Source organism: Chenopodium album, chromosome 27 (assembly GCF_948465745.1).
Source record: "Chenopodium album chromosome 27, dcCheAlbu1.1, whole genome shotgun sequence".
Taxonomy (NCBI): domain Eukaryota; kingdom Viridiplantae; phylum Streptophyta; class Magnoliopsida; order Caryophyllales; family Amaranthaceae; genus Chenopodium; species Chenopodium album.
In genome coordinates, this window is record NC_137860.1 from 29390957 (window position 1) to 29415768 (window position 24812).

Genomic DNA, 24812 nt, shown 5'->3' on the forward strand with positions numbered 1-24812 from the left:
TGACAATTGATTCTACTTATTCTTACATACTAGACTTTCAGTTGATTATATGGCACTCCTTACCCAAAATCTTTTCTAAGCACAGTGCACGTAAATCTTAGGCGCTCGCTCTCTTATGCTTCTCAGCATTGACAGACTTGTGGTGCTCTGTTTTTCCTCTGCCTCAACAAGGTCTTCATATAGTTAAGAAATTTTATAATTTTAGGTTTGTTGAACATAAAAAATCAAGTTAAGGACAGAATCATGAATTTGTCAATTTGTTCTGTTTCTTGGACTAAAGAAATTTTATAATTTTAGGTTTGTTGAACATAAAAAATCAAGTTAAGGACAGAATCATGAATTTGTCAAAATGTGCTGTTTCTTGGACTTCCATTTCAAGGTAAATCATTTCCAATGTAAAAATTATGAACTAAATGAATTAACATAAAACAGATCTAACGAACGCCTAACACAGAGAACTTTGATCATTATCAAAGGACATAGATGAATCTTCCCCCATCTACATAAACAAACTTTAAACTATCATGAAGACATTGAAACTAATTTTGTCTACTGAAATCCTAAATAGAGACCAAAGACCCAAAAGCCCCACCAATGACAATACCTAGAGAAGAAAGGGAAGAAAGGGGGAGAGTAAATACAAACATTCCATCTCACTTCTTTTTTTTCTGTGGCGGTTGCTGCTTTTCATCATCGTCGTCTTCTTCTTCATCGTCATCATCTTCATCATCATCGTCACCATCATCATCATCGGAGTCGTCGTCATCGTCATCATCATCACTACTACCCGCACCACCGTTTGCCGTATCCTCTTCAGGATCTCCATCATCATCACTCTCCTCACCTCCTGAGAAGTCCTCATCATCATCATCGTCATCATCACCACCATCACCATCATCATCATCATCTTCATCATCGTTTTCTGAATCACTGGCATCCTTGGCCTCACCTTCAGCTTTCGTTACTTCGTAAACATCAGACAAAGAAATCCTGCCAATTCAGAGTAATCACCAGTCAACTAATATTCCACACACCACAACAGATATTGAAAGAATGTAAAAGGTAAGTAAATACCATTTGTTCTTGAAAAGATTATTGTCTGCAAGATGTTCTGCAGTCTGTAATGGTAAAGTAAAACAGGAGGATAATCAGATCAAGGTGAGGAACTAAAAGAAAGAAGCCCGTCACAAAGAAAAAAAAAATGATAAAGAAACAGTAAAACTGGTGAGGATTATAGGAGAACAAGCTCATTAAAAGAAGTCATTTGGACATCAGAAGCAGGTCGGACTACAGCTACTCAAAAAGGTATTTTGCTTTAACTACAAAAGGGTTATACCAAAGGCAAAATGTTTGCTGAAGACATGAGCACATGAGCACATGAGCACATAACCAAGATCTGATCCTTGTAATAATACTGATACAAAAGCATGGAACCAAATTCTATCAAGTCCTCACTATTAAGCTTTGGATACATATACTGATATACAATGTACACAATAAAGTTCCCGATGCAATCAACCAATCAAATATATGAGACATAATTGAAGGAGTTGATGGTAGGCCAAGTTGCTATTCTTACATAATTCACTATACTTACATAGCTTAGTGCCTACAGAAGGGGGGAGGGGGGGGGGGGGGGGGGGGGTGGGTGGGGGAGTGTTGGGGGGGGGGGGGGGATCAATAGTCCAAGTCAACAAGACCAACAAAAAGTGAAACATGCTAAAACATTATGCTTCTCAGAACTGTACACTATTTAAAACAAAAGCAATCTCTCAACTCGAATATAAACTAAACCAAAGCACACCAGCCAGTGCATCCACCAAAATCTCAATTATGTAAGTGTTTCTCTCCCAAAAATTGATCTCTATCATATAAAATGGACACCCGAAATTGGACACATATTATAGGAAGTTCATCAAAGCCAAAGCACACCGGCCAGTGCATTCACCTACATCTTAATTTTCCCATATAATATATGAATACATCTTATATGTCTAAGAACCAAGATGCAAAAAGACCGATTAAACCTATATATAAGTGCCCAAATGCAACGTGAAAAGACTAGCAAACACCATCATTGCCAAATCAAAACTGCACAATTGGGAAAATTACAGTGAGTCCCTCTTCAGGAACATCAGTCAAAGGTCAAATCATTGAAAAGCGTCAAAAATCTTCGCACAAAGTCAGCTACTATAATTGATACAATTTAATAATGACCATTTAATCCAAAATTAGAACCCAATTCTGAAATTAAAAAGAAACCCACTTGCAAGTACTTAACTATAAATACAAATTCAACAACAAAAATCCCTTAAAATTGCAACATTTTATTCATAATACTTAACAAAGCATTGAACTTTTTCACCCAAATGCCAACTGCAAACAGTAAATAAGCAGGTAGAACATCAAACACGAAATTAAAATTAATTCCACATTTTCCTTAATCACAAAAATCCACTAAACCCAAAAAAGAACTCAATTCTGAAATTAAAAGACACCCAATTGCAATTACTCACTATAAACAAAAACCCAGAAAAAAATAGCCTAAAAAAACCCAAATTCTATCAATTATTAATAAGAAATTGAAAAGGGTTGAGAAAAAATTACCAAACAAAGGAGAAGAAATCTCTGGAGAAAGGCAAGAGATTGAAGAGAAGCTAGAACAAGTTCAACCTTGAGAAAATCCAGTAAAGAGGAGACAGAAGACTCCATTGAAGCAGAGCAACTGAGAAGCAAGGGTGTGTCCATATTGAAGTGGAGTGAAAGAGAGAAAAAGAGACAAAGATTGAGATTGGTCAAAGGGAAACAAAGTGAGACTAGGGAAGAGTTAAGATTCAGGGGATTTCAGGGTTTTTAGGGTTTTAAGAATGTCTGGGCCGGGTCAACTATATCTACAGTGATTGGCCAATGGCATGTGTCATAGACTCATAGGGGAGTAGTATCATTTTTTTTTTTTTTTTTTTGGGGTAAGAAGTGGCTGCTACATCTATCGAGTATATAGTTGGATAATACCTATGCTCTTCGTATGTAATAAAATATGATGGAAGTGTTGAGGAGAGAATATGAAAAAAAAAAAATGATACGGAATATGAGGAACCACTAGTAGGGAGAATTATTTTAGATTCGATTTGAGAGAGAGAAACGGAAGTAACAATCTTAATTGGTTAAAGAATGACATGATAGTGAACAATTAAAATTAGCATGAGTACAATCACCGAAACTAGCATTTGAAATTAGTTACGGAGTATTTTTTTTATCATCGTTATGCTGTTTTTAGTTTATTTTCTTGTAAAAAAAAAGACTATTTTCTTATCGTTTTCTTTTTTTTTTTTTTTTTTTTAAAAAAAAAATGGTACTCTTGGGGCCTTGGGGGCACAATCTACTACAGAAATACAAAGTCAAATAATTTTTGTAAAAAAATACCATTGTTGGGAAATTTTTTATTAAGGTGGGAAAGTTTTACATGTACAAGCTATGTTATTTTTCGTTAATCATCATGCTATTTTCTAAAGTACAACATTTAACTACACAGCAAAGCCCCTACCAGTAATACACAAACCATGTACCAGAAATAGCATGAGGATAATGAAAATGATCTTATGAACGACATTATCTTATTAAAAATATCAAAAATGTACTGTATTAGTCACAAACTCACATTTTCTCGAAATTTGAAGTGAACTTCCCTAGTAATAATGAACTTAGAGATATAATGTTACAACAAACAATGATAATCTAATGAGCCTATGTATAGTTTTCTTATGTATTTTCTAAAATACATTACATCACAATAAACAAGTTTTGAATCCCTTTTCAAGTTCCTGGCCATCCAAATTCTTTCCAATGAATACAATTTTGTTGATCCTTGGCTCATCGGGTCCCCATGGCCGATCTGGTGAACCTTGGAATATATCATGAACTCCCTGGAGAAGAGAAGAAATTAACAGCCATCCAGAGATACAGCAATATAGAAGAAAATATACAATTAAAGGCGAGGTTGGCATCATGGTCATTTATAAATCAAATAACTTGCAGCAGTCTTGCACAAATCATTTGTAATGAGTTCAATAAATCTATAACTAGTTTCGTAAACTGCTGGAGTAAAATAAGATCAACTAAAGAAGCAAATTTTAAAGATTGTGTTACACTGAGAAAACATATTCCACATCATCCGTTGGCATCACAGGTTCACATTTCTTGGGCATAGAAACTGCAGCTAGTCCGGTCAAATCATAATCAACACAATTTCTGGATATTAGTCTTCCCATATGATTTTACAGAGTTTTTAGGTTACATGGTATTAGTGATGTACAATTTCAATCGAGCTATAGGTAGGTTTTAATTACGCCACAGGTGCTCATGTCATACAGCTAGCAAAATAAGGTATTTAAATGATCTGCCGATAATGCCAAAGGCACACATTTACAAACAATTCCTTCACATCTGAGAAACAAGCACGTTAGAACAAAATGGGAAAATAGAGATGAAACCTCTGGTGTTCCATGCAGATCTTCTAATCAGTAAAAACTTGTAGTGCTTAAAACAAAAATTTAGCTATTAATATTCCTTATGAAAGCCTTAAGAGCTTCAAGCCTAGAAGCTACAGAGAAAATTAATACTTCCTCCGTTTCTATTTAGTTGACGCGTTTGGTTTAGGCACATATATTAAGGAGAGGAGAGAGAGTGAGAGAGAATGAAAAAACAAGTGGGGTAGCTTGCAAATGCAAGGTAAAAAATTTACCCCAAAAGGAAACGTGTCAACTAAAAAAAACCTTTTTAAAAAGGAATACGTGTCAACTAAAAAAAACCTTCCTAAAAAGGAATACGTGTCAACTAAAAAGAAACGGAGGTAGTACAAGAAAATCAGGATGGGATCAAGGAGATAAGATAAAGCCGTAAAGGTAAGCATTGATGAAAGACAGAAGAATGTCAATTTCGGTTTCATCAAGGAGTTGAACTTAAAAAAACTGCGAAAGTTGTATTGTTTTAATTGGTGGTAGGCTGGTAGCCTAATAGTACAAGGGGAGGACTAATAATTATAGTGGACACTGGAAGCGTTACAGGACCAATATAGAACAGTTAGATTTTAGCGTTCATAATATATGCATCAGGACTGGAGTTAAGAAAAAATATAATTCTTTTACATGTAAATGGGAAAGAAAATTAAGAATGGGCTGAGCCTAACTACGGATCCAGATAAGGGTAAACAATATAAAGTCGTTTTGTTGGCATGCCCCAAGATTCAGATATTTCAGAGAAGTCAAGAGGATTCTCTAAAAGGATTAACCAATTTGACCTTCTAGGCAAGAACTTCTACTCTACATTATCTCACAATTGATTTCTCAGCACTAGTAGTTGCTCTATGCAAACAAGTTGATATATGATTACTATTACAGAGATTTGTATCGAGGTAGATCTTTTAACAACAGAGCAGGAATTAGTTTGCCATGAGCAGAATAATAAATGGACGTAGCCTTTAAAAATGACAGTCTGGAAGGGCTTCATACCTGAAATACAAATCTTTCATCCATACCCTCAACAGACAAAAGACCTTTCATCCTATATATGTCTTCGCTTCTTTCCAGTAGTAGAGTACCTAACCACATGTTCGCCTGAAATTTAAGACAGCAGTTCTTAGACAAACTCAAGAGTGAAAAAGCAACCTGAACTGCATTGATAAAATCACAGCAAAGAAAGGCGTCAGCATAATGGCTAATAGTTGCTAAACCCACAAAACTAACCTTATCAAGGTCCAGGCTCCCTTCACAAACAATGCTGACAGAAGAAACTCCGGGATCATGAGTGTGATCATGGGAATGATGATCATGATGGTGTTCTGCAGTTAGTGACAAAATTGATTCATACAAATGAGACATTACAAGACTTAGTAACAAATTAAGTAAGAAATATTATCAACAATTACCATGCTCGTGTTCATGTTTGTGTTCATGCTTGTGTTCATGGTGATGTTCATGGTCATGATTATGAGCATGATCATGATCATGACAACCATGATCTTCTTTCGAACTGTCTTCTGTAACTGCACTCTCTATCCTGTCAATTATTTGACAAAAATCAGCTTCTAAAATCCAGAATTATCATGCATTTTCAACAGAAATCTTTTTATACCTTCTTGATATGAATTTATTACCCTCAATTCATGTTTCCCTTCTAGAGAGCAAGCATGATTGTTAAACAATAAACAGTGACCTCCTACTTATATTCCAATATATATATACACCTCACAAATTTCTCTCCTAAGTCCTAACCTCTCTTTGACATTGAACATCTCCCTCCCACAAACTACCAATGCTGCCGGTCACCTGCCATAAATCACTCTCTAACCACACAACTGCCACAACCAGTTAGTCACCCATCTAATAGTTATCTTCATGAAGATTTTTGATAGACTAACCTACATCGAGCTGCTTGCATGAGGTATAATGACCTATTCTGGAAACTTGCATCAAGTACAAAGATCTACTTCCAATAGCTTACACTAAATTTCCCCCTCCCACACCAACAAAAACAAAAGAAAAAAAATGTACAATCAGCAAAATAGAATTACTGTGCAAAATAGAATATTATACTCTAAAATTTGAGTCAAAGAATGACATTAGTGAAAGAATCTTTGGATGCATGCAGTACCAAGTTATTTCCAAAAAAAAAAAAATAGATTATTGGCGATATTGAAGGGTGTGTTCAGACATTTGTTTTTAGCATATTGTAAATTTATTATATGAAATTTAATATGGGATACCATAAATAATCCAAAATTTTTGACAAAATAATTCACTAATATAGAAAATATTAATTAAAAAGGTCAAATTGTGACATATATGACTATCTAGAGATACTTTAAAAATTATAAATAGCACTTATCTAACTCATTTCAAAACATAATTAAATAGCTCAAAAACCATATCACAATGTTATATTACTTCCTTTTGACAATAACAATTTAGTTGTCAGATTATGGTGAGAAAGTTAGAAATTTGTCAAAATGTGAATGACACAAACTTAAGCCATCTATTTGTGAGGTCTTCCTTCCCCAATCACATAAATACTTCAATACTAGATTATTTGAAATTCCAAATATATATATCTAATCAAATATCTCTTGCAGCATTTTCTTTGCCAAGAAAACTAGAAGTTTAACTTCAAAATCATACATATACCTTTGACTTGACATTCACCACAATACAAAATTGATGGTATAAAGCATTCTTATCAATAAACACTAAGAAAAAGTACAGGTTTGAAGAATTCCTTAAATAGTTGGATTTTTTTTTTTTTTTTTTTTGGTAAAAAAAAGCACATAATATGGGCAAGAGAATCACCTTTCTAAATCAAAACCACCAATACCAAGAACATAATCTAGGTCAACATTTCCGAACTGTGTTCGCTTCAAATTAGCCATACGATTTATTTTCTGCACAAATCACAATCAATGGTCCCATCATAAGTTTGAAATTTATCTAATATCAAAAGGATAAAGATAGGGCACTTAAGATTGTGTAAAAGAGACAAACCCTTATTCGTTGTATTAAAGAATCAATAGCTGGTTCGTTGACAAGATCAGTCTGTGGAACAACTCATAGTTAGAAGAATATAAAAACAAGCAACTAAGCAAGACAAGTGCAAGTTTCAACTATTTTGACATAACAAATTTAAGGCAGATAAAAAAAATAAATAAATAAATAAATAATGGGGATACAAAAATTGAAATTCTTTCATATGCTTTGGCAGTTGTAAACAAGTTTAACACACGCTCAAAGAATTATATTAATTTTTAACGACAATTATACCTTATTCACTATTATACGATCAGCATAGGCTATTTGCTCTATAGCCTCATTCACAACTCCATCAGGCTTAACCTCATCTAAGTGTAATGTCGCATGTTTAGCATCAACCAAAGTGACAACACCATCTAATTTCACATCATTGAAGATTACATCTTCCGCATAAAATGTTTGAATGATAGGAGCGGGATTTGCTAAGCCTGCAAATCAAAACACAATCATAATGTAATCAATAAAAACACATTGCCTAACCAATAATATTGCAAATTAGAAACAGCCACTTTTTTTTTTTGCAGTATTTGAAACAACTACTTGGCCTATGGATAGGATAAGCTTATTAGCTACAATCTTTCTGTACAATTAAAGCAATTCTAATTATAGCTTCTAATTAATCACCCTTAGAGCTAGCATTCCCATAAGTCAAAACATGGTGTATTGGTTCAGTCTTAATCCAAAGGCATAAGTCCTCCCTTTATCCCTCCACCCACCAACTTTTAACTGGAAATAGATAGTTAACATTTAACGACTTTATGGAAAATTGTACAATCACTATAACACAAATTTTTATATACTTGGTAAAAATTACAAATACCTGTAGTCTCAATCACAATATGATCAAAATGTCCTCTCTTCTTATCTACTAATTCTCCAATCATCCTCACTAGATCACCCCTCACTGTGCAGCATAAACACCCGTTATTGAGCATAATAATGTCTTCAGCTCCAACAGATTTAGCAGCAACCAAGGAACCATCAATGTCTACTTCACCATACTGCCATTCGAAAGGATCATCAGAGGAAAAGAGATCAAAACATATTAGCACTTGATAGCCCAAAGTGTATCATTTACAAGAAATACTCGATCTACCAAAATTGAAGCTGAGTTTCAATTAAGAATATATATTTATAACATTCATTAGACAAGCATTACACAGTTAAAATAATTCTATTTCAAAAAAAAAAAAAAATTGGTGATTCAAACATCATACATTTAGTATAGCAATCTGCAATGAATAGTTGAAAAACATACCTCATTTTCAATTACTGCAATACGTTTCCCATGATCAGAAGTCAATATATGGTTCAACAATGTAGTCTGTCAATATACATGTAAACCAATTTCAGAAAAAAAAAAACTATACATTGTGAATCCACAAAACAAGACCCGATGTGGATCAATCAAAATCATGATCTAGCTCAAAGCTTCATGCACTACAAGGTAAAACATATCCAGAATAAATGTATACATGGCTACAAGCACCCTTTATCAGAAATTCAGAACCAAAGCTTTATAGGAAGGTTGATGGCTCAATGCACTCCAAACACTATTACCTTACCTTGTTACCTATATACAAAATTTAAAGCCCAAATTTGAAAACCTCAACCTCTATGTGTTGATAAAATCTTGACAAATAGTTTTGAGAAATAAACTTTAAATGTCTACCTTGTACTCTACTTTTTGTACAATATAAAAGGTTAAACATTGCTGTTGAAGACCACTAAAAATTGAAAGTAGGAAGATAAATCATTGATATAGTTACATACATTCTACTCATATGAACCAAAAAAAAAAATTAAGGAACCAACAATTCTGTATAAAAAATTGATTAATAGGATTAATCCATAAATATATAGATTACAAATTTACAATATTATGTTTACATTGAGATAACCATAGATTCCAATATAAAATGTATTTCCTAATCCAATTAAAGCTAAAATAATAGAACTTCCATAAGACTGATGTATGATAAAATATATTTGACTTTTATTTACTCGATATGGAGTGGCTTATATAAGTAAACTTTACGCAAAGGGACGGCCTTTCATATGATCATATGAATATAGGGTGCTTATTAATGACAATGGGGTAGTTTTGACCGTCTTACTAGATAATCCTGTCACTAATTAACTAAATTCAAAGTTACAACTTCACACCAAAGCTGCTACATGAATGATTAGTTTGGGACTGTCAATTCAAAAAAAAAAAAATAACTTGAGAACTTACCCTTTTTTCCTACAGAAGGCAATACTTAATAAAACTTAATCTATCCAATTGGCAAAATAACCAAATTGAAACTTACTAGTCTATACTCTATAAATATAAACTTAACCAATCCAAATAGCAAAAAAAGCAGATTGAAACAAGCTAGTAGCATATAAATTTTAACTTAACCAATCCAATTAGCAAGTTAAGCAAATTAAGACTAAATAGTACTACAAAAATCTAAACATACCAATTCAATTAGTAATTTAAGCAATTTAAAACAACTCAGTAATGTGAAAAATATAACACTTGACCAATTCAATTAACAAATTAATCAAACTGATACTAACTAACTATAGTATGTGGATTGAAACTAACTAATATATGAATTTAAACTTAACCAATTCAATCAGCAATTCAAACTAATTGAAACTAACTTACACTATATAATCTAAACTCAACTTCAATTTAAGCAAATTAAAACTAAAATAGTGCCTTAACTAATTCAATTAGCAAAATAATCAAACTGAAACTAACTATGGTATGTGAACTTAAACTTCACCAATTCAATTAGCAAATTTAAACTCAAACAAATTCAATATGTGAACTTAAACTTCACCAATTCAATTAGCAAATTCAATCTCAAACCTATTCAATTAGCAATTTGAAACTAAAAAATGTTAATTTGAATTTAAAAATAACCAATTCAAATAGCAAATTAAAACTTTAACAAATACAATAAGCAAAATACTGCATACAATTACCTTTCCGGAGCCCAAAAATCCGGTAATAATAGTAGCAGGAATACGATTATCCGGAGGAATTTTGGTGACAACATCATCTTCTTCCGTAAACTCCGCAGCAGCCGATGTTGACGAGGAAGCTGCGACGGAAAAACTGCGGAGATTCCGAGTGAATTCCGGCGATTTGGAGAAGAGAGAAAGTGGTGAATAACAGTGACGAAGATTGAAGGAGAGAGAATTTGTGGTAGAGTGGTAAGGTTTACGGTGGAAAGAAATTAGGGAATTTTGAGGTTTGCGAAGAGGGTGGTGGAAAGTGTGCCTGGTAGCTAGGGTTATGAAGGTTGAAGCTTTGGCAATGTCGATTGAGAGATATGACGCCATTGTTGATAGGAACAAAAACTGGTGTGGTTAGTGTTGTTTAATGGGGTTTATGAGTTTTATTTCATAGAAGAATCAAGCAAGCCCCAAGATATAAAAAAAAAATAGGGTTTCTAACTTATACCCCTAAGGTATTCGAGTTTATAAAGTGTACCGATACTTCAACTCTTTATCAATACTAAAATGTACCCTAATTAGTTGTTTGAAAGTTATTTGAGAGTGTGATTTCGTGGCTTCAGTTTTCATTATTAGGGTTAAAGAAATGTAATAAAGAGAAAAATGAAAATAAATAATTTCACCTTTGCTCGGTTCAATGCCACCTTTTGATTATTCCAAAATAATCTCATCTTTGACAAGGACAATCTATTAATGATCCTTTTGACCGGTTAGGGATTGTTAGAAGTAGATAAGGGTCAAAAGTAAGATTGTTTTGGGAAGACTAAGCAAGGGTAAGATATTATATATTTTCATTTTTGCCTTTTGTAAATAAACACTTGAAAACAACGTTTCACAAAAACTTGGTGTGTTCAATTCAACCGATTTCACTTATTTGAGGTAACTTTGTAAAATTTATTTTACTTGAATTGAACTTGGTAAGGCACTCTTCACTTCACCTCAAAAAAATAAACATAAAAATGATTTTACTTCCGCAAAAATAATTTTAGTTCATTAAAAATAAGGAAAATTTCACTTTTACTACCACTCAAATACCCCTACTTCACTTTTGCTACCCATTTAAAATTATATTTTATTTTATTACCACCTAAAATCACATAAGTTAAATTTCACGTAATAAAAACTATGTCAATGCACAACATATTAAAAAATACAAGTATACTGAAATGACAAGGTGAGAACCTTGTTTTTTTTTTTTTAAAGAAAACCAGTCAAAATAAAAAAATGAAAAAAAAAAATCAGATCAAATTGTTTTGTGTAAAGGAAACCAAGTCAAAACTCAAAAAAATCAGTTCACATACATTGTAATAAGTCACAACTGATCAAACCGAATTGTTATGTAAAGGAAACCAAGTCAAAAGCAATACATTTTCTCATGTTGTTAACTTGTTAATGATCTGATCTGAATCCATCCATTAGTGCAGCAGATGGAAATGGAAAAAGAAGAAGAAAGCAAAGAATTGCTTGACGAATGCTGGGAGATGATCTTTAATCGTCTCAAGCATGAAAGTGACCAAGAATCAATCACTTTAGTCTGCAAGAGATTCCTGTCAATCTCTAATTCCTTACGAGTTAGCATAAAGTTCTCAGATTATACACCAAACTCGATTATCCCTAAGCTGCTGCAAAGATTCTCCAATCTTAAGAAGATACAGTTCTGCAATGACTTCAGAGGAGACCTGGATGAAGCTGTTGTTGCGATTGCAAGATCCGGGTTAGACTTGGAAGAGTTGTCGGCTTTGTCAGATAAGCAAAGTCAAGGAGCAGTTTGGTTAGAGGAGCTGGGTTCAAACATGAAGAATCTGAAAGTACTCAAGATTACTGGTGGAAAAGGAGATGCTGATTTTGTCAGAGTTGCAGACTTGTTCCCTAAACTCGAAGAAATTTATATCGAGGGTGATAAACATATGACTGATGAAGGGATGGAACATATGTCATCCAAGCTCAATGGATTACGCAAGGTTGACATTTTTAGGAAAGAACATATTTCAGATAAGTCCCTTGTTTCTCTATCAAAAAACTGTCCATTACTAGAGCATGTTGAAATTAGTAATTATAATTTTATCACACAAAAAGGAATTTCATTCCTTGTTAACAATAGCCATCATCTCAACTTATTATACATATGTAAATCTTTGAAGATTGATTCATTTGGAGTCAACGGCTCTTCTAATTTCCCTACCAACTTAAGATCTCTAAGGCTTGAATATGTAGACAATTAGACATATCGGATGAGTTTCTGTTTTCTATAATAGAAGCACGGATTCATCTTACCAACTTGGCTCTAAGTTATTGTAGAGGTTATACATTTGCTGGGATCTCAAAGCTCTTACAACACTCTTCTCAATCTCTGAATTCTTTAGAGCTGGAGGGATTCACTGTAGCAGAATTCCTCACAAACGAGCATATAGAGTACTTGTCCTCTTTTCTCCAAAACCTGGCATCAATTAAGCTCATTGATTGTTCCAATCTATCTGATTCAGCTTTTGTTATGATCACACAAAGATGCCCTCGTCTGTGCCATTTTGTGATGGCTGGTTCAAGCCTCGGAAGAGAAGAATACAATTATGATGCATGGCCTAATGAAGAAGAACCGTGCAATGAATTACTTGGACCTATCATCTCATCATGAATTTAGGCCTACAGTTCTGAAAAGGATTCTTAATATATGTCCTGAAGTGGAGAAGCTCAAGTTACATAAATGTCAATTCCTACCCGATGATGATCAACTGAATATTCCTGATATTCTAGAGTGCAGCAGGAGACTTGTGGAATTGGATTTAACTGAATCCCGTAACATCACTGGAGAATACATGGAGTTGGAGTCGTCAGTGTTAGAGAAGTTGATTTTGAAGTCTTCGGTGATAAATGATATACTTCTTATAAAGTTGGGGAGGATATGCACTGGATTGATGCACCTTGATCTGTCGTATTGTAGTGAAGTGACTGAAGAGTGAAGAAGGGATAAAGGAAGTGGTGAAATCGTGTGAACGACTGAGATACTTGAGCATAAGTTGCTGTGAAAATGTGGGTATTAACATAATACCATGGATAGTTGCAAACAGACCATCCTTGAGGAAACTGGTGTCATCATCTCGCAACTACCCAGACGACGAAAACCAGAAACTCTTCCTGCAGCAAGGCTGTTTTGTCCTCAAGGATCCAAACTACATTCCTAGAAATCAGTATATATTTTTCGGTCTTACGTAATATTTTGTAATTTGTTATTGTGTTTATTGAAATAACTCTAATAATTAAGTACACTAGTAGATTGTTGTTGCAATTTACTGTGTCTGAATGTTTAATTTCCGCTTTCATGATCAAGATTTGTATCATTGTATGATATTTTCGCTCAATTCTTAAATTCTGCTGTTAAAATTGTTGTGCCTTGGTTTTAAATTTGAGGATAATACTGTTGATTTTTAAGTTAGAAATGTAGTTTACTTGAGACATACAGTAAGATATCCATATACAATTGTTAGATTAAATAAGAAAACTCGCGATTATTAACCAAATGAGTCACAATACATTTATCAAATGAATCAATAGTATATGCAGGTCATCAATCGACTGGACTTTTTTTTATGTCATTTGCACTCACTTCGCAGGAATCAAGAAGAGAGATTTCAGATTTTTTACTTGGCTTCAAATGGCGCAATCCTGTACTACTGTACTAGTAATTCATGAATTTGAGAAGTTCAGAGAGACTAATTCTGATGCAGAGAATGCAATATTGTTTGTTTTGCCCCACGCCAGCACACTTAGGAGTTCAATATGAAGAATAGCAAAACCCGAAAACAGAATCTTAGATTATCCTCCATTCCATGTGATTCATGTTTCATTTCGGAATATGAGTATTATTCTGGTCATTAGTACACACTCTTACAGCCCGTTTGATATAAGGTCATCATGACAGTGAGTTTATGCGTAATTTGGCAAGAAATTAAAAGTCCAATAATGTCAATACCGATCCATGTAGGTAAAACGTACCAATATTATTGTATTGAAATAGTACATGAACACATAGGAAACAAGAACACTAGTGCAGGGAAGTTTTATTTAGTTATACTAGCTTAGTTAGCTAGTAATTAAGACTGCACCAGGATTGATTAATCAATAGGGTAAGCGCGATCAACCCCAAAGTACATTGACTTCAATGGAGCCATACTTTCCAGAAATGGGCTTCTTGTCACTCTCACCAGAAGCCTTGACTAGAAAGACAGCTTTGCCATTAGCGATTTCATCATCGGGAGAAACAGAATCATAGTCCATCAAGTAAGCTTCAATCTCCATTTCCCTGGCTTCTCCGGGCACATGCACTTCGGACTGCTTCAAGGGAATGAATTCACCAGGCCTTACTTCAATACGCTGACTTTGCGGCTTATCAAATAGCGAAAATTGACTACCGATGCCAAATCGACCATTTATAGTTCCGTAAACGTCTGCAGGATCCTCTCCGTCTCCGTTGATCAGCTTAACACTCAATGTAGCTTGGACATTGTCACTGAACATCACCTTCACTGCTGCATATTCTTGAATGCTTGCCATCTTTTCAGTACTAGTTAATTATATTCTCCTACAAATTAAGCAGCAAGAAATTACCAAGTATTAGTTAAAATGATACTAGAAAAAGTATATAAACGTTGCATATATATGTTATTAGTGACAAATATTAATTAAGATGGATGAATCGAAGAAGCTAAACAAATTAAAGATTAAGCACTTAATTACCTTAAATAAGTATGACCCTCTTGTATTATATGTAATCTGTATGACTTGCAAATTACAATGCCATGCTTGCCCACCATTTTATAGTAGGAGAAGATCAACAAATATTCCATTTTTTTTTTATAAAAAGAATATTATATAGTTGTGTGGGGCGCTACAAATTCTATTCTTTGCGATAGATAGATTGTAGCTTATCATCTTTATTATTCCAGCAATAAGTTTTTTAACCAAAAAAAATTATTCTATGCTCATCCGAATGGATTTTTAAAGGTCCTTGTCTCGTTACACGTTTTATTCTGCAAATATTTTATTTTACTTGAAACTTTTAAATTTAAAATACATTTCAATTGTATATGATTCATATCAATTATTGTTTTATTATGATAAATTTATTACAACTTTATAAGTATTATCTTATTGTAATTGTATATTTTATAATTATTGTTTTATTGGAGCGTATCATCATGACATCATTCCTCCCCTAATAAGTTTTTTTTTCCTCGGATCCTGGCCATCCATCATGAGGATTACTTCGTTAGTGTTATAGGGGTTACTTGTTTAGTTTTTTAGGGGTTACTTCGTCAGTGTTATAGGGATTATTTAATTAGGGGTTACTTGGTCAATATTATAATGGTTACCGGGTCAGTGTTATATGGGTTACTTTGTTTTTTTATAAGTGGCCACATGGTGGCCAGCCACACACAAGACGCACCGTTTTTTGACATAAACGTTATTCTATGCTCATCCGGATGGATTTTTAAAATTGTCTCATAACACGTTTTATTCTGCAAATATTTTATAATAAATGGACTTTCAAATTTAAAATACACTAGAACGAATCTGTGCACTGGATTTATTAATCATTTAAAGAAAACACATTATTATAAAATATTATATGATGAAGTCCCTTAAAAAAGCTTGCTTCCGAGATACTTATACAGTACTGAAAATCCCCTAATAAAAATTAAAAGTAAAAGTAGAAATTATGGAAAAACATTTTGGGTGCTAATTTGGAGCAGTACGTGGAAGCTATTGGAGGTTAGTTATTAAAAAAAAGCATAAAATTTGAGAATTGAAGATTTGGAAGCTTGAGATTAAAAATTGGTATATAAAATAAAAGAAAAAAAAACCCCTTTTAATTATAATATAGATTTCATAATACTTTGTTCTTGTATGATTTATGCAAATTATCTTGATCAAACAAATTCAAATTTTCTGCATCGTACACCTTAATTTTTTGGTTTATGATGATAAGGCAAGATTCACTGTCCAATGAACATTAAGGCTATATTCATGATTGTATGTAAATTATGATAAGTTTATTACAAGTGTTAAATTTTGAAATAACTAGCTAGTCTTGTCTAGGAATATCTTACAATTTGTATCACAACTTAGTTTTAAAGGGTATAATTATCTACACACTATTTATAAGAGTTATCTCGATCAAACTTTTTTAAAAGTAGGGAAAAAAAACAAAGAGTTGTGTGCGTTACACACTTACATGTGATTCACATGCATAAATGAGGGTATTTATGTAAATACGTATTTTAAGGGATACAGTTGGCATAACACTATATTCATAAGCATTTATTAGTTAAACTTAAAAAAAATTACCACACATGTGATTCATATGCATAAATGGGGGCATTTATGAAAATAGACATTTTAAGTAAAATATAGTTGACATAACAATATTCATAACCGTTTAGTTAAACTTTTAATAAGGTAGCAGGGATATAAAATAAACTTGGGCAACCCAAACAAGGAGGAGAGTTTGAAATAATATTACAAATGTTAAGTTTCGAAGCTGTCTTTATGAGACAACTTCGAAATTCCATTTATTCAATGAGCAATTGAGCATAGAAGAATAATTTTTATTTTATATTTTTATTGATGGGTTTATGGATGGAATATAGGCTCTATTTTATTGCAAAGAATAGAATTTATAGAAGAGCCCCACAAGGCCACAACTATACAATTAAAATAAGGAAATTTTATTACATATGAAAAAACCTTTTAAAAGCACCCTTTTTTTTTATTTAATAACTGAAATTATTTTCAGTCATAAATGATACATTTCTTACAAAGTTGAGATATAGTTGCAGATATCCATCAAAATATGCAATTGTATGATTAATCTAAGAAAACTCAGCTAGCGATTTTTTTTTTTTTTTTTAGTATTTAACCAAATTAGCTATCACAACATATTATCAAATGAATCAATAATATATGTAGCCATGTAAGTCATCTATCGACTGGACATTTAATAAAAATTCTACAATGTCATTCTTTAAAAATGACACCACAATTTGATGATGTGGCAAAATGTAATTGGCCTATTTTTTGTATTTTTTATTTTCATTTTGAATTATTTTTAATGTCCACAATGTATTAAAATTGTATTTTTTTTGTATTATTTTTAATACATGAATTTTTTTAAAAAAATACATAACTATAAATTATGAAAATGTATTTTTATAATATAAATTAATTTTCAATTTTATAATTATACTTAGAATTCATCGTGATAAGAATTGCTCATCATCGTTCATCGTTCATCATCATCATCATTTTTTGATCATCATTGTTCATCGTTCGTCATTGTTCTATCATTATTGTTCATTATTGTTCGATAGGTGCGTTCATCATCATGGTTCATCATTGCTCGATCGTCATCGTTCATCATTGTTCGATCATATCGTTCGTCATTGTTCATGAATCATGTCATAGATTAGCCCCCTATTCCCAAATTCAATGTTAGTTGTATTTGCAAAGGACAAATTTCGGTTTAAATGGTTCAAAAATATGCTTTATGTAGACTCAAATTGTGCAATTTTGTCAAAGAACAAGGAGTATCAAGTTTGTAGAAGATGAAGTGGGTCGAATTTTTTTACCTTCCGCAACCCCTGTTTGATCTTATAAATGTAATTAAGTTTTCTCAAAGTTGTTTGTGGGTTAGGTAATGACTTAAACTATCTTTGGTCATTACATAAAAGCTAATAACAAAAAAAAAAAAAAAAAAAATAAATTTTTTGGTAAACTCTTATATGTGAAGTTTTTTGATATTTTTTTTAAAAAAATATTATCTTAAATGTCATTAACGATTTGAGAGAGAATATTTCTCTATAAATTGCTAAATAATGGGCAAATCATAACAAAGCTATATTTGTATAACTTTGTAAACAAAATATAAATATATGATATATACAAAAATGGCAAAAAAATGTGTTTCTTAACAATGATAAAAAGGATGGGTCCTAAAATTATGGATGTAGATGTATATACGGCGGTCATACAACATGTAATTTAAGAAAGTTATCATTATCTAATATATAGCTAATAACCAAAAAAAAAAAAAAAAAAAAAAAAAAAAAAAAAAACAAGGTGAATGAAAGCTAATTAGAAATATCTCAATATTATAGCCACTAATTTATATGCCCAAGATTTCAAAATATCTTTTCCAAAATATAATAAGATAATTATCCCATAAGTATATTTTGCTAAAATGATATGATAATGATTCAAAAAAAAATATTTTTTCCAAAATATAATAAGATTATGATCACAAAAACATTTTTTGCTAAAATTATATGATAAAAATTCCATAAATTATTTTTTTTGTAATACGATTAGCGTACAAGTGGATTCCACTACAAAAGTAAAACTAAAATTTTAAGGTAATGACGACGTAACTAAATATAGGTGATTACCTAACCACAAAAAGATTACAAAAATCGAAAAACAAGACTCTAGATCAAATAATGCGAAAAAAAAACTCAAACTCTAATCGAAGAGCAAACCCTCGTTTTCATTCATTGTTTAAAAAAATGAAAGATATGCATTTTACATCATCATCATAATAGACATTCTTAATGCTTTTTTCATCCTCAAAACTATCAAACAATTTTTACATTAATCAAAATTATCAATCGAACCCTAAAACAAAATTTGTAAATGAATTTAGACAGAATTTTGGTCAGAATTTTGATCTTCGTTGTGAATAGATTATTATACAAGATTATGGGAGTGGTTAATTACTATCATGAATGAAGATTGATGATGAACAATGATGAATTTTTTAATTTCTAGATTTTAATTATAATTTAATTTTGGAAAATGATTTTAATAAGATGAAAAAAAAATAGATTTTAAAAAGCTATAATTACATATTCTTTACAAAAAATACATGTATTTACAATAATACATACATGTATAGTATATCTAGGCTTTTAGAAATAAATAAAAAGTGGACCAATCATAACATGACACATCATCATGTTATAGTGTCATTTTTTGAAAAATGACACCGACTTTTAATGTCATTTGCACTCAGTTGATTAGCAGGACTCCAAGAACAGAGATTTCAGATTTTTTAAGTGGCTCCAAATGGTGCAATCCAGTACTAGAAATTCGTCAGAATGCAATATTGTTTGTTTTGCCCCAGACCAACACACTTAGGAGTTCGATATGGAGAATACTAGAATAGCAAAACCTAAAAACAGAATCTTAATTTTATTATCCTCCTTCCTGTGATTCACATTTCACATATGTCAGATTTTGTGAACTTCTAAATCAAAGTGATTTCTGCTAATCCATATTTATAGGATTACAATGAGAGTCCTAATGGAAGATATATATGCATGTAACGATATCATAAAGATATACTCATTCAAAATATAACCTAAACCTAAGATGAGAATACATATATTCAGTCTATCAATGTCTTTTGTTATGAGATCATGACAATAGAAAAGTCGTGATATGTCAATACTCAATATCCATTATAAAGAAAAAAAAAAAAAACTACATAGTTAAATTATATAGGTATCCCAATTATCAGAAAATCTTGCGTGGACCTGGTCCACAATAATACTATTTTTGTGGACCTAAGGTTTATACATACGTAACTGGCATTATATTCAACATAGTGACTCTTAATTTAAGTATAGTAACCTTACTTTTTAACATAGTAACCTTTTTTGTGTGACCTTTAATGTTATTATGAATTTAAAGTACGACATTATGTTAGATAGTGACCAATTTTAACATAGTGATTATTATTATTCATATTGACCATTATATTAGAAATTTCATTAAAAAATAACCTCTTATAGCTTTTTATTCAAAAAAAAAAAAAAAAAAAAAACGTCTTATAGCTTTTATAATGTCACACTAATTAACTTTTATTTCAACATAATAACCTTTATTTTGACATAGTAACCTTTTTTTTATTGACATATTGTTTTAATGTTGGTGGTCCACAATAAATTAGTGTGAACCAGGTCCATTTAAGAATTTGTAAAGATTAGCAATGAAGTGGGAAAACAGATACATGAAAGCCTCCAATTAAGTAGGTAAAAACATATGATATAGATTATTATTGAATTGAAAAAGTACATGAACACATAGTAAACGTATACACTAGTGCAGGGAAGTTTTATTTAGTTATTATCCTAGCTTAGTTAGCTAGTATTTAAGCCTGCACCGGGATTAATTAATAGGTCAATCGCGATCAGCCCCAAAGTACATTGACTTCGATGGAGCCACTCTTTCCGCTAATGGTGTTCTTATCACTTTCACCAGAACCCTTGACCGGAAAGACAACTTTACCGTTTGCAATCTCAGCATCGATAGAAATACTATCATATTCCAACAGGAATGCTTCGATCTCCATTTTAGTCGCGGTTTCAGGCACATTCAACTCCGGCTGGTGTGTGGGGAGGTATTCCCTAGGCCTAACTTCAACATGTTGAATGTTGATCTTGCTTCTTATTAAAAAGCGAAAATTGACTACTTGTGCCAAAGCGACCATATACAGTTCCATAAACACGTGCAGGATCTTATCCATTCGCGTTGATGAGCTTAACACTCACCACTGCTTGGATATTGTCACTGAACATCACCTTCACCGCTGCATATAGTATTATGTTATATTCTCCTACAAATCGCAAATAAATAAGTTAATTAAAATTAGAAGGCGTACATATGTTAGTGAAAAATATTAAGCTTGATCGATCAGACACTTACCGTACAATTATTAGTTTGTGCACCCGTAATTACTAAGTGGTATTACCTTCTTGCAAATAAATAACAATTCCATTTGCATGTACCCGGTGTACAGTATTTTTACTGTACATCGGGTTTTTCTCACGTGCAACATATTTACTGTTTTTTTTTTAAATCGCGGAATTTAAAATCGCGGAATTTTATACCTAAAAATAAAAAAAACGCAGAACAACAATGGAGGAGAGAGAGAGTGAGAAAACGCAGCTCTCGATCATCCATTGAGGAGAGAGAAAGTGAGAAATCGCAAAAATTGCAGAAAACGATCATCAATCGAGGAGAAAAAAGGTTAGAAAACGCAAAAATTGCAGAAATCGATCATCAATCGAGGAGAAAAAAGGTGAGAAAACGCACAAATAGAAGAATTCAATCATCAATCGAGGAGAAAAAAGGTGAGAAAACTTACAAATTGCAGAAATCGATCATCAATGGAGAATTCGACTTTCGATACAATAAATTGCAGCAATCTCATTCACGAATTGCTACAAAAACAGAGGCAAATTGAGACTGAATTTGAAATCGATTTAAATCGATCGATTATAGAAGAAGAAGAAACTTATTGTTTTGGAGATGAATTCGTACCAATATTCAACCATCCAGACAATGCAGATGAAGCAATTGATAATGCAAATGAAGCAATTGAGAATGCAGAAGACGCAATTCACAATGCAGAAAATCAAGTGGTTCCTGATAAATCAATTGATTCAAATTCAGAACAAACAACCAAAACAATTGCAACTGAAGGTAATTTCTATAAATTTTTGAGATTGTATGCAAAAAGTAACCCTTTGAATACATAATTGTTACCCTTTTTATGCATAAACGTGACCGTACTTATGCCTAAATGTTACCCTCAGATTGAATGCAGAACTTTTGAGATTGCATGCAAAAAGTAACCCTTTGAATGCCTAAATGTTACCCTTTTCATGCTTAAAAGTGACCCTATTTATGCACAAATGTTACACTCAGATTGTATGCTGAAAATTCAGATTGTATGCAAAAAGTAACCCTTTGAATGCCTAAATGTTACCTTTTTCATGCATAAAAGTTACCCTATTTTCACACGAATGTTACCCTTTTTTATGCTGCCTGTGGTTATTATCTGATTTGTTTGTATTAAATAACAGATACAAATCCAATTGATGCTTCTGGTTTAGATCGTAGAGGATCATTTGTTGGTGTGGTAAGAGAAACTTTTGAAGAAATTTTGGAATTGTATGAAAAACATGCTTCTATACTGGGGTTTTCAATAAGAAAACATACAACTAGATTCAAACAACACACAAATATAGTAACTGAGAAAAACTATGTGTGTTCTGCTGAGGGAAAGAGACATTCAGGTCAGAAGAAAACAAAGTTAGTTGAAATGGTTGATGAAGAGGATGTAAATGTAAAAGCAAGAAAGCCAAGACAAGTAGCCATTACAAGATCAAATTGCAAGGCATGCATAAGAGCAAAAGTGAATAAAGAAGGACAGTTTGAGGTGGTGTCTCATGTTATTCAGCATAACCACGAGCTAACAAAGCCACAGTGGCATTATTTGCATCGTTCTGAAAGAAAAATGACAGAGGAAAAAGCTGAAGCAATCAAAACAATGAAATCTTCAGGTCTAACTACAATGGACACTTACTATTACATGGCTACAGAGGCTGGAGGAGAACAAAATGTAGGCCATATATAGTGTTGTAGATCACCTGAATTTCTGCTCAAGGTTAAGAATGGAACAAATTGAGGCTGGAGATGCTCAAACTTTAGTGAACATTTTAAGTCAAGAACAATCAGAGGATCCAAACTTCTTTTTTAGAGTGAAGTTTGACAAAGAAGGAAGAATTTGCAATATCTTTTGGAGAGATTCAATGATGCTAGAAGACTATAGGATATATGGAGATGTTCTTGTCTTTGATACAACATACAGAACCAACAGATATAATCTTATATGTGCTCCATTTGTTGGCATAAATAACCACTGGCATAATTGTATGTTTGCATGTGCTTTTATTGGGGATGAAATGACAGATTCATTTGTGTGGTTATTACAAACCTTCTTCAAAGCTATGGAGGATAGAAAACCAACTTCAATATTCACTGACCAGGACCAAGCAATGGCAAATGCAATTCTGGAGGTAAAAGATTTATATTGACATCTTACATATTTGAGCTCTGACAATAAAGTTTTCCTTTTTCACATAAAAGTTACCCTTTTAGCTACATAAAGTTACCCTTTTTAGTGCATAAAGTAACCCTTTTAACAGCATAAAGTGACCCCTTTATTTTCAATGCAGGTGATTCCTAATACAAGGCATAGACTTTGTATATGGCATTTGGAGCAAAATGCCATAACCAGATTTGGAGCTCTTAAAAAAGACAAAGAATTCAAATTTGCATTCAACCAGTGCTTAAAGATGTGTGTAACAGAACAAGAATTCGAAGAAAAGTGGCAGGCAATGTTGCAGAAATATGAGTTGACAGAACACTCTTGGTACAAAAGAGTATATGAGTTGAAAGACAAATGGTGTCCTGCCCTTAGTAGAGATTTCTTTTCAGCAGGAATCTTATCGTCACAAAGGAGTGAAAGCACTAATCATGCTATAGGATTCAGAGCAAGTAAAGCAACTACTTTGACAGAATTTTATACCATATTTAAGAAGACAACCAATCGTTGGAGAAGCACAGAGAAATATGATGAGTTTACCTGTAGCAAGTCAATAGCATTCACTTCATTGCCTCTGTCTGGAATGCTAAAGCATGCTGCACAGGTAAAAAGTTAACTGACAACTACATAAATTACACCTAATGTATGGCAATTTAAATGAACCTACATGATTTTGATGTACAGGTTTTCACTTTATCACTCTTTAGAGATTTTGAAGAGGAGTTTGGATACTCTATGGCAACAACTGTTCAGATGTTAGGCAGTAATGAAGAATGCCTACTTTATCAAGTAACACTAGAAGACAAGCCATGGTCTGCACATCAAGTAAACTATATACATGAGAGCCAGACTGTATGGTGCACTTGCAAAAATTTTGAAGCATCTGGATGGTTATGTTATCATTGCATTAGAATTCTACATTTGCATTCAGTAACAAGAATACCAGACAAGTATGTTTAAAAAAGATGGACTAAGTATGCAAAAACAGAGGCATGGGATAGGTTGAAGAATCAGGATCCTAAACAGCAATATATTCCATGGAGGCAAACAATGATGAGGAAATTCTACAATCTAATCTTAAAAAGTCAAGAAAATGAAGAGACAAGAGCATTTATGGAAGAAAGCTTCAGAAACAGTCTTAAAATGGTGGAACACTTACTTGCTAGTGCTGCTCAGAAAGAAAGTGCAGAAGCTGCTTCTAACATTCCTGATGTGGCAGACAACACTCAAAGAATACTGACGTTTCTTCAGCATCGAGTACAAGCACAAGTGTACCACAA

The 24812-nt window shown here is 32.5% G+C and overlaps 4 protein-coding genes across 4 annotated transcripts; 1 reads left to right on the top strand and 3 right to left on the bottom strand.

Moving 5' to 3' along the window:
• Nucleotides 1-500: 500 nt before the first annotated feature.
• LOC145621054 (uncharacterized) lies at nt 501-2805 on the bottom strand. The gene is made up of 3 exons (XM_081675788.1): nt 2608-2805; nt 1075-1118; nt 501-990 (listed from the first exon to the last, which is right to left on the bottom strand). Exons 1-3 carry the CDS (start codon nt 2746-2748, stop codon nt 654-656), a joined length of 522 nt encoding a protein of 173 aa, XP_081531914.1. The 5' UTR covers nt 2749-2805; the 3' UTR covers nt 501-653.
• Nucleotides 2806-3595: 790 nt separating this feature from the next.
• On the bottom strand, nt 3596-10982 carry LOC145619499 (uncharacterized). The gene is made up of 10 exons (XM_081674200.1): nt 10557-10982; nt 8836-8901; nt 8398-8578; nt 7809-8005; nt 7533-7583; nt 7341-7432; nt 5924-6054; nt 5742-5836; nt 5508-5612; nt 3596-3923 (listed from the first exon to the last, which is right to left on the bottom strand). Exons 1-10 carry the CDS (start codon nt 10914-10916, stop codon nt 3786-3788), a joined length of 1416 nt encoding a protein of 471 aa, XP_081530326.1. The 5' UTR covers nt 10917-10982; the 3' UTR covers nt 3596-3785.
• A 1040-nt stretch (nt 10983-12022) lies between these two features.
• LOC145619983 (F-box/LRR-repeat protein 4-like) lies at nt 12023-13546 on the top strand. The gene is made up of 2 exons (XM_081674652.1): nt 12023-12638; nt 13134-13546. The coding sequence occupies exons 1-2, from the start codon at nt 12023-12025 to the stop codon at nt 13544-13546; spliced, it is 1029 nt and encodes a 342-aa protein (XP_081530778.1).
• A 1019-nt stretch (nt 13547-14565) lies between these two features.
• LOC145621095 (uncharacterized) lies at nt 14566-15389 on the bottom strand. Its single transcript, XM_081675831.1, has 2 exons — nt 15321-15389; nt 14566-15165 (listed from the first exon to the last, which is right to left on the bottom strand). Exon 2 carries the CDS (start codon nt 15135-15137, stop codon nt 14721-14723), a length of 417 nt encoding a protein of 138 aa, XP_081531957.1. The 5' UTR covers nt 15138-15165; nt 15321-15389; the 3' UTR covers nt 14566-14720.
• Nucleotides 15390-24812: the final 9423 nt, after the last annotated feature.

What these genes read in the sequence shown, in the direction of transcription:
- LOC145621095 (XM_081675831.1), bottom strand. Translation starts at nt 15,137, where the DNA reads ATGGCAAGCATTCAAGAATATGCAGCAGTGAAGGTGATGTTCAGTGAC.
- LOC145619983 (XM_081674652.1), top strand. Translation starts at nt 12,023, where the DNA reads ATGGAAAAAGAAGAAGAAAGCAAAGAATTGCTTGACGAATGCTGGGAG. An exon ending in ACTAGAGCATGTTGAAATTA is followed by an intron (nt 12,639 to 13,133) that starts GTAATTATAATT and finishes GGCTGGTTCAAG; the next exon opens with CCTCGGAAGAGAAGAATACA.
- LOC145621054 (XM_081675788.1), bottom strand. Translation starts at nt 2,748, where the DNA reads ATGGACACACCCTTGCTTCTCAGTTGCTCTGCTTCAATGGAGTCTTCT. An exon ending in GATTTCTTCTCCTTTGTTTG is followed by an intron (nt 1,119 to 2,607) that starts GTAATTTTTTCT and finishes TTACCATTACAG; the next exon opens with ACTGCAGAACATCTTGCAGA. An exon ending in AATCTTTTCAAGAACAAATG is followed by an intron (nt 991 to 1,074) that starts GTATTTACTTAC and finishes CTGAATTGGCAG; the next exon opens with GATTTCTTTGTCTGATGTTT.
- LOC145619499 (XM_081674200.1), bottom strand. Translation starts at nt 10,916, where the DNA reads ATGGCGTCATATCTCTCAATCGACATTGCCAAAGCTTCAACCTTCATA. An exon ending in GATTTTTGGGCTCCGGAAAG is followed by an intron (nt 8,902 to 10,556) that starts GTAATTGTATGC and finishes GTATATTGACAG; the next exon opens with ACTACATTGTTGAACCATAT. An exon ending in ATCGTATAATAGTGAATAAG is followed by an intron (nt 7,584 to 7,808) that starts GTATAATTGTCG and finishes GTTGTTCCACAG; the next exon opens with ACTGATCTTGTCAACGAACC.